At 36.9% G+C, this 9651-nt stretch overlaps 1 protein-coding gene across 1 annotated transcript; it reads left to right on the plus strand.

Annotated features, from left to right (window-relative positions):
* Positions 1-2410: 2410 nt before the first annotated feature.
* Positions 2411-9344, plus strand: LOC121385631 (60S ribosomal protein L23). The gene is made up of 5 exons (XM_041516385.1): positions 2411-2482; positions 4477-4560; positions 6969-7097; positions 7765-7878; positions 9219-9344. Exons 1-5 carry the CDS (start codon positions 2470-2472, stop codon positions 9299-9301), a joined length of 423 nt encoding a protein of 140 aa, XP_041372319.1. The 5' UTR covers positions 2411-2469; the 3' UTR covers positions 9302-9344.
* The last annotated feature ends 307 nt before the right edge of the window (positions 9345-9651 follow it).

The raw sequence follows: 9651 nt of genomic DNA on the forward strand, positions 1-9651 counted from the left end.
CAAGGGTCCCTGTCTGAGCATACGATGAAGAAGAAAGTTTGATCATGTTATGTCCGGCAGGTTTTGATTTGGTTTCGAAGAATTTGTAGCTTTCCGGACCGAAGGTCCGATAGGAATTTTAGCGAATTTCAACCCCTGAATTTAGAGGATGTTTATATAATATATGCATGGTATGATTACAACATCAATGCAAACGTATAGTTCCACAATTTAGGAGCATGCCCATAAAATGAAATAGAAACTTCCCAAACCACGATCCCCTCTCAAAAAAAAAAAAAAAAAAAAAAAAAAAAAAAAAAAAACCTGAAAAGAAAAGAAAAACGGAAAAACATGAAAACAATTAAGAAGCTGCAAGCAAATAATTGTCCATTACAGAAATAATCATCGTGGCTTTAGGTCAAAGAGTGCATTTACTTTAGGACTTGCAGAGTTTTAAAAATATATTATACACTGGTGTAGGAAGGGGGGAGGGAGTGCAAGTGAGCATGTGCCCCCTCCACTTTGTAGCAGCAGTGATGTTTTTTAATATATATTTTCTCACACACGCACTTTTTGGAACCTTCCTACGCCAGTGTTATAAAGTGGCAAGATGTAGCTCAGTGGCACAGCGCTCGCCTGATGCGCGATCGATCTAGGATCGATCCCCGTCGGTGGGCCCATTGGGCTATTTCTCGTTCCAGCCAGTGCTCCAAAACTGGTGTAACAAAGGCGGTGGTATATACTATCCTGTATGTGGGATGGTGCATATAAAATATTCCTTGCTGCTAATCGAAAAAGAGTAGCCCATGAAGTGGCGACAGCGGGTTTCCTCTCTCAATATCTGTGTGGTCCTTAATCATATGTCCGACGCCATATAACCGTAAATAAAATGTGTTGAGTGCGTCATTAAATAAAAAAATGTCTTCCTTGCCGTGTTGTATATTATAGCTTGTCCACGAACTAACTACATCATACCATTAAACAACTGTCAAACTATTTCCGACATTATGTCCTGGGCGGAGGAGTTGGCAGAGATGAGAACCTGTGCCCACGACAGGCGTGCGCTGTGACAGCTTGCCCTGAGCGTGCACGTAAAGCACACCACCTTGACCTTGACTATAACCTTCAGATCAACTTACCATATTCATATTTATGAACTAAAAAAAACACCTTTTTTTAATTCGATGTTTAAAATAAATAAATAAATAAATAAATAAATAAATAAATAAATAAATAAATAAATAAATAAATAAATAAATAAATAAATATGTACTTTAAATGGTTACACCCGTAAATAAAACACATGGTTAAGAATTTTATTCTAGAAAATACTATATATTTTTTTCTTGCGTCACAATGGATGAATTTTATGTTAAACACATTAAAGAACTCCACCCCTAGAAAACTGCACTCGGGGATAAATTAGGCGCGGACTCCATCAAAATACATTACATTAATTAATATTATGCTGGGGTGGGACGTAACCCAGTGGTAGAGCTCTCGCTAGGAGCGCGGTCGGTGTGGGATCGATCCCCGTTGGCGTGCCCATTGGGCTATTTCTCGTTCTAGCCAGTGCACCACGACTGGTATATCAAAGGCCGTGGTATGTACTACCCTCTCTATGGGATGGTGCATATAAAAGATCCCTTGCTGCTAATCGAAAAGAGTAGCCCGTGAAGTGGCGACAGCGGGTTTCCTCTCTCAATATCTGTGTGGACCGTAACCATATGTCTGCCGCCATATAACCGTAAATAAAATGTGTTGAGTGCGTCGTTAAATAAAACATTTCTTTCTTTAATAGTATGCTGATCTCAGACGAAGTTGGCCAACTCGGCGGTTGCGTTGTAATTTCCCCAACTCCTGATTTACGACGTGTGCCCTCAGATTAACAACTAATCTGTCGTTGGAGTCATATACGACGAAAATCGAGTTGTGAAAGTGTCCAGACTAGCAAATGGACAGTCGTAGAAGTCGCAAGAGCAGAAAGTTGGCCAACTTTATCGTGGCAGTTGGTAGTCTGATATTAGGGGACTCTTTCTCTCTATTGACAAAAATTCCTAGATCCACGCCTGGTAAAAGAAAAAGAAAAGAAATGCTTAAACTTTAAGGACGCAACACGCCTGGTAAGGTATCATCCCATATATAAACCATAGAAACGTACCCGACTTTTAACCACCCCATCCACCGGCTGCACATCTATGAACCTTCCAGGGCAGGAAGGTGAAACATGAACCTAGCGGACCCCTTTGTCTATATTTTACATGTAGACTGAATATGTATGACATATGACATAGTCACTGTTTTCTTCTCTTTTTGTTTCTTCTTCTTCTTCTTCTTCTTTTTTTCAATTGTTCTTTTTAGGGTTAAAACGGTAGTTGCAAACTAATTTTGTAGATCCTTATTCGGTAAAGTCTCCACAGTGTACTTTTCGTTTACCCGAAGTCTTATTTCCTGTACATGCGCTCTTTTAACTTCCTCTAACAACCAAACATGTCGAAAAGAGGTAGAGATAAAAATAATCAAGTTGACAATCGCAAAAAATCTAATTCATCGTGATAAAATCAATGTAACACGTTTAATGTAGTACAGGGAAATACTTATTTTAATAAATAAAAAATGTTTTTATACTGGTTATGATGTTATAAACGGTTTTTTGTTCAATTTTATTTGAATGTGAAAAATGCATTTTGTTGATAACAAAATTACTCATTTCAATATTAAAGACTTTAGTGATATTTTGATATGTCTGTGTAACTAGTATAGTTGTGTGTGATGACAGCATTGTAAATATTTTATAAGCTTTAATCACCTACGCACAAAGAGTGCCTACTATAATGAATGTAGGTTCCGGAATAAACATACGGTCAGGACGTTTTTTGAAAATAGTTCGGGAGTAAAATAGTGAGACGTCTGTCATTGAAGAGGTAGATGGATATTTTTGTAGTTATAATCATGCTCTGCTGTCTGAAAGAGAACAAATACGTGGAATTTTTGCCTACGTCATGATTTTGAAAAGATAACCACTCACGGGCGGTATGTAGCCCAGTGGTTAAGTCCTCACCTGGTGTGTTGTCGGTCAAGGATCGATTCCCGTCGGTGGTCTCACTTTGAGCTATTTCTCGTTCCAGTTGGTACACCCAAGTCTTGTATATCGAAGGACTTGGCATGTGCTATCCTGTCTGTAGAATGGTGCATATAAAAGATACTTTGCTACTAATGGAAAAATGTAGTGGTTTACTAAACATATACATCAGAATTACCAAATATTTGACATCCCAATAGCTGATGATTAATAAATTAATGTGCTCCAGTGGTTGTGTAAAACAAAACCAACTTTTAAACTACAGCTATCTACTATAAATTCTAATGTTAAATACGATTGCATTGATTGGAAAGAGTTCCTTATTTTCCCCACTATTGGGGTATTGAATTAGCCATATCAACAGGGTATTGCATTAAACACTACAAACGACGTATTGTTTTAAAAGATGTTGTATATAACTATCGCTAACCCTAACCTTAAACTAATTCTAACAAATATTTCTTTAAAATCGTTATGGGGAAAATAAGGAACTCGTGCCGCACTCCATTTCAACAATGTTTTAGTTAAACGTAAAGGTGTATTTTATCTACTATAAATTCTAATGTTAAATACGATTGCATTGATCGGAAAGAGTTCCTTATTTTCCCCACTATTGGGGTATTGAATTAGCCATATCAACAGGGTATTGCATTAAACACTACAAACGACGTATTGTTTTAAAAGATATTGTATATAACTATCGCTAACCCTAACCTTAAACTAATTCTAACAAATATTTCTTTAAAATCGTTATGGGGAAAATAAGGAACTCGTGCCGCACTCCATTTCAACAATGTTTTAGTTAAACGTAAAGGTGTATTTTATCTACTATAAATTCTAATGTTAAATACGATTGCATTGATCGGAAAGAGTTCCTTATTTTTTCCACTATTGGGGTATTGAATTAGCCATATCAACAGGGTATTGCATTAAACACTACAAACGACGTATTGTTTTAAAAGATATTGTATATAACTATCGCTAACCCTAACCTTAAACTAATTCTAACAAATATTTCTTTAAAATCGTTATGGGGAAAATAAGGAACTCGTGCCGCACTCCATTTCAACAATGTTTTAGTTAAACGTTAAGGTGTATTTTTTTAAATGTTAAGATTCTAGTCATGAATTGCAAAAGCAATTACTTAATAAATCATTACTTAGTGCAAAAAGTGGTCACATCGTATTTACACGACAACATGGGCCATAGCATAAAACTAACAGATTTAGTAGATCTATCTATGTTTAAAAACTTCATCAGATGTAAAATGCACATTTTATCGTATCAACGAGATGATTCCTACATGTTTGATCACCCAAAATGCACAATTCTTTTTGTTTTTATAATCAACCGAACTTGAGTAGTATTTATGAACTTTCACTTCACCGACTACATTTGTATTTTTTTAATTTCAGGAAGAGGAGGTTCGGCAGGAGGGAAATTTCGTATTTCCCTTGGTCTTCCCGTGGGGGCAGTTATTAACTGTGCTGACAACACAGGTAAGTTAATTTGATTAATTGTCCCGTGTCCAGCAGCAGAAAAATGTGGTGGTCTGCCTGGTTTTCCACAGTGTCCTTCCCATATGGCTCATGTTGTATGCATCCTTCATTGCGGTGTTATCGCTGGCTGAAAATTTAAGGAGTGGATGCACTTCCTCATCCCCCGCTCCTCGGTGGAAGGGGGGAAGCTAGAAAAGAATTTTTTTAAAAGAAATTTGTTACTGTAATATCGTTGTGTTGGTCGACTTTGTGGAAAGACCTACGGCTCCTTATTTTGGCCCTGATTATCTGGTACAAAAAAGGTGGTGCCATTAATTGAACCGGAGATAAAATCAGTCTGACATTCACAAGCATTCGTTTTGCTAAACCGATCAAAGTTGTAATATTATTTTAATAAAAATTTAAAGATGTCTGAATTTTTTATTTTTATTTTTTAAAGTGATTCACTAATGTGGGATAAAAATATTTGTTCTCTTTTTATTTCCATCGTCTTTGAATGAATCAATGGCTTTGATATTACCGGCTGATAACAGTAGTTTAGTTTTTGTAAAGGCTGTATATACATTATTTGACACCCGAGATAAAACAATTTTAATGTCGAACACTACCACTTCCGTTTTTATAAGCAGTGATTTTTAATAGTTTATTAGGAATTGCTGAATTTAAACAAATGTTAGTAAATAAAAATCATTAGTTACAACCAATTATATTTGCAATTACGTTCATTACACAACGGTAACTGAAGTGTTCGTCGGACAAGAGTCTGTGGACACAAATGACAAAATAACTCTTCTGAACACTTGACAAATTTGGCTCCAAATGACAGCTTTTTTAGGTCGAAGATAACACAATAAAAATTGAATATTTTCATTGCTCAAATAAAATATAAATTTTGTGTGTATCGAACATAAACGGATACTGGTACGGGACACATTAGAGGCTCTTAAAACTACTGTCAAATTACATTACAGTAATTGGCATAAGCTACTGTGTAGTTTTTCGTCAGTTGCATTTCTGTAGAATCAGTTTGTTTACTTTGATGTCCAGTTTGCAGACTGATAGATTTGTGTGATATATATTTTTCAAACGTCTGGCCATGAGGACTGCGTAGAGAAACTATGACCTGGAAATGAGAACCTCTGAGATTACTCTAGAGCATTAATTACTGCATTAAAATATAACCGACGTATGAGCTAAATGATATGCTGGGGTGCCAGCCTATAGAACTATATATTAATTATAATTTTTTAACAATATCTTTATAATAGCATACCACAACCACCTACCCACCCCAGAATTTTTACACACAGTTTTATTGATCAGAAATGCGTTTACTATACAGCCACTAATATTTTATGCAGAAAAATATATTTGATATGTAATTACAGTAGTCAAAAAGTCTGTTGGTCGATAGCATCTTAAAAATTGCAGCAAACTCAGGAATGTCCCTTTAACAAAACATCAGTAACATATTTTCAACATAAATAATTTGTAGGAACTATTGACCTTTGGTTGGCTCCGTTTGCGAGGAATGAAGCTAAATTGAAATTATTATCAAAACCACTTGTGTTTTTGTTGTTGTTTTCAGCTTTAACGGAATTTCGAGGTATCAATTAGCCAAAACTGTGTTGGGGTGTTAAAAACCTGAGACTGTTTTGTCCGAACATCCATTATTAAATGTTGAATAATGCGAACATACATTTAATTTTGTGCTTCCGTTTAAGGCTATATGGATATAGCCATAGATTTTATTGCAGTTTGAGCCAACACTATGTTCCGTTTTGTCCAATTTGGTTCTCTCTTCGTTTGGGGCAGTTTTGGCTAAGTTCCGTTTTCACTATAACTCATTTCCGGAATATCGCTCTTGTGCAATTCGGAACTATGAAGTAGTCTATTGGCAGAATGGTACGTGTATCATTGTGTATTTCGTCGTCATTCTGAACTGTTTGTTTGAATTGTTTGGAATTCTGGCATGGCTGACGCAGAGTCGCAGATTCAATACAAAATAATAAAATAATACAGTAAATAAATTAAAAAAAACCCCAAGAACGTTTGCAGGACTGGTAGTTACATTTTTTAATAAATTAAGTCAGAATTTTTACTCGTTTGGCGAGTGGGCGAGTACTTAGTGCACCCCTGGTCATGAGATAATCAATTCATACATTCATAGGTTTGGAAAAATCAATTTCTGTTTTACCTGCTAGGGAATGAATGAATGTTTAACGACATCCCTGCACATAAAATGCACATCGGCTATTGGGTATCACAGATGAAAATTTTATGTAGGGCTAAAAATAATCAACTTTTTTTTTCTTTTTTTTTTTGATGGCTGCTGTTTCGAGCCCTGATGTTTTAAAAATGTTGATGATTTGCGTTCTCAAAGTGTAAAATAAAATATCTTATTTCAGGAGGTAAGAATTTATTTGTGATAGCCGTGAAGGGCATCAAAGGTCGACTCAACAGATTACCAGCTGCAGGTTCGGGGGACATGTTCGTAGCAACATGCAAGAAAGGAAAACCCGAACTGAGAAAGAAAGGTATGTACAGTCATGACTGTTGTTCTTGTTCATTAGTAGACTCCATCATATGTGGTCATGTGGGATAGAAAAAGTACACCTGAGGTGATGGAAATTTCGACCACAGACGAGGCTTGCAATTTCCCCCACAGAGAATGTACTTTTTCTATCCCACAGGGGCAAGACATAGCCCAGTAGGAAAGCATTCGCTTGGTGGGCGGTCGGTTTGGGATTGATCCCTGTCGGTGGGCCCATTGGGCTATTATTCGCTGGTACATAAAAGGTCGTGGTATGTGCTATCTTGTCTTATGGGATGGTGCATATAAAAGATCCTTTGCTGGTGACAGTGGGTTTCCTCCCTCAATATCTGTGTGGTCCTTAACCATATGTCCGATGCCATATAACCGTAAATAAAATGTGTTGAGTGTGTCGTTAAATAAAATATTTCCTTTCTTTTCTATCCCATATGGCTGTATTTGATGGAGTCTTTTTCTCCCATCCATTCAATAAATAAACTTAGCAGCAAGCACAAAGAAAGATGGCTGAAAAAGTAACTTTATTTGACCATTTTATCATAAATAAACTACACTATCATATTTACCACATCTGTTTCATGTGTTAAATAAATTGAACACTTTGACCGAGTGGAAGTGATGTTAATTCATGTTTTGTGTGTTTATTTTTCCAGTAATGCCTGCAGTTGTTATCCGTCAACGGAAACCATTCCGAAGGAAGAACGGAGTGTTTATATATTTTGAAGACAACGCTGGTGTCATTGTGAACCCAAAGGGAGAAATGAAAGGTTAGCATAGTTAAGGTTGACGATTTCTTCAAACACATTCAGGTGCATTAGTTACATTGTTCAAACAAAAAAATTCAAGAGCAGTTTTGCATTGGAATTTTTATAGCGTTCTTAAAACGAAAATACCATTTATCCAGTTTGTTGTTATTGCCAGGAGATGCAAAGTGGTATCATTGGAATACTGATGTTGTTCAAATTCATAATTAGCTGTATTATTAAAATGCCTTCACCACAGTAAACTAAAGACTGGTCTACTAACCTTGACCCCTGTCAAAATTCTATGACTAGCAGTTTACAGGTCGGAATGTCTGTCTCACTTATGGTTATCCAAATATTTTTTTTCCACAGTGCCTCGAGATACTGAGCTAAAATTTTGTGTATACCTCAATCATGTAGGACCGGTGTCGTGGTTAGGCCATCGGTCTACAGGCTGGTAGGTACTGGGTTCGGATCCCAGTCGAGGCATGGGATTTTTAATCCAGATACCGACTCCAAACCCTGAGTGAGTGTTCCGCAAGGCTCAATGGGTAGGTGTAAACCACTTGCACCGACCAGTGATCCATAACTGGTTCAACAAAGGACATGGTTTGTGCTATCCTGCCTGTGTTTAGCGCAAATAAAAGATCCCTTGCTGCTAATCGGAAAGAGTAGCCCATGTAGTGGCAACAGCGGGTTTCCTCTCTCAATATTTGTGTAGTCCTTAACCATATGTCTGACGCCATATAACCCTAAATAAAATGTGTTGAGTGCGTCGTTAAATAAAACATTTCTTTCAATCATGTAGTTCCAGATCAAGTTTTGACTTTCATGGCGATTTACGCATTTTATATTTATATATTTTTTTGCAATACTTCGACATATTGAATTGCGATTTTATGTATATCTTTATCATGTTCCGTTACAGATCAAGTATAACTTTCATGACAATTTGCCCATTTTCCATAGAGTTATGGCCCTTGAATTTAGGAGCTGGAGGACATGCATTAATTTAGCAGTACTCTCAGAATGCTTCTTTTTATGTAGGCAAAGTACATACAAAAGATCCATAGCTGCTAATGGGGAAAAGGAAGCAGGTTTCCTTGACATCCAATAGCCTGTGATTAATAAATCAGTGTGCTCCAGTGGTGTCGTTAAACAAAACAACTTAACTTTTGAATGTTGAAATAACTGTTCGACACCAAATATCCCTAGCTGAGGTGGTGTTGAACGTTCCTATGATGTATAATGGTAGACCAGTTGGTGTGCCATTGTTTGTTATTTTCATTAGTTTATATTCTCTTTATTGCAATCATATTTTCTTAATATATCACAATAACAAAATGTTGTATTTTGTTTTACAGGTTCAGCTATTACCGGCCCCGTTGCCAAGGAGTGCGCAGACTTGTGGCCCCGTATTGCGTCCAATGCTAGCTCTATCTCATAAAGACAATATAAATGGGTGGCAATAAAGGGGTTGTAAAGACAAACTGCGTCTTCTGTGTCTTATTACAGCAATATTAAGATTGATGTTTTAGGTCTGATCAATTTGAGGTGCGGGACAACACCCAGTGGTAAAACACTCTCCTGATGTACAGGGGCGGGACGTAGCCCAGTGGTAGAGCGCTCACTCGATGCACGGTCAATCTGGGATCAATCCCCGTAGGTAGGTCCATTGGGCTATTTCTCGCTCAAGCCAGTGCATCACGACTGGTATATCAAAGGCCGTGGTATGTACTACCCTGTCTATGGGATGGTACATATAAAAGATCCCTTGCTGCTAATCAAAAAGAGTAG

Source organism: Gigantopelta aegis, chromosome 11, assembly GCF_016097555.1.
Source record: "Gigantopelta aegis isolate Gae_Host chromosome 11, Gae_host_genome, whole genome shotgun sequence".
NCBI lineage: Eukaryota > Metazoa > Mollusca > Gastropoda > Neomphalida > Peltospiridae > Gigantopelta > Gigantopelta aegis.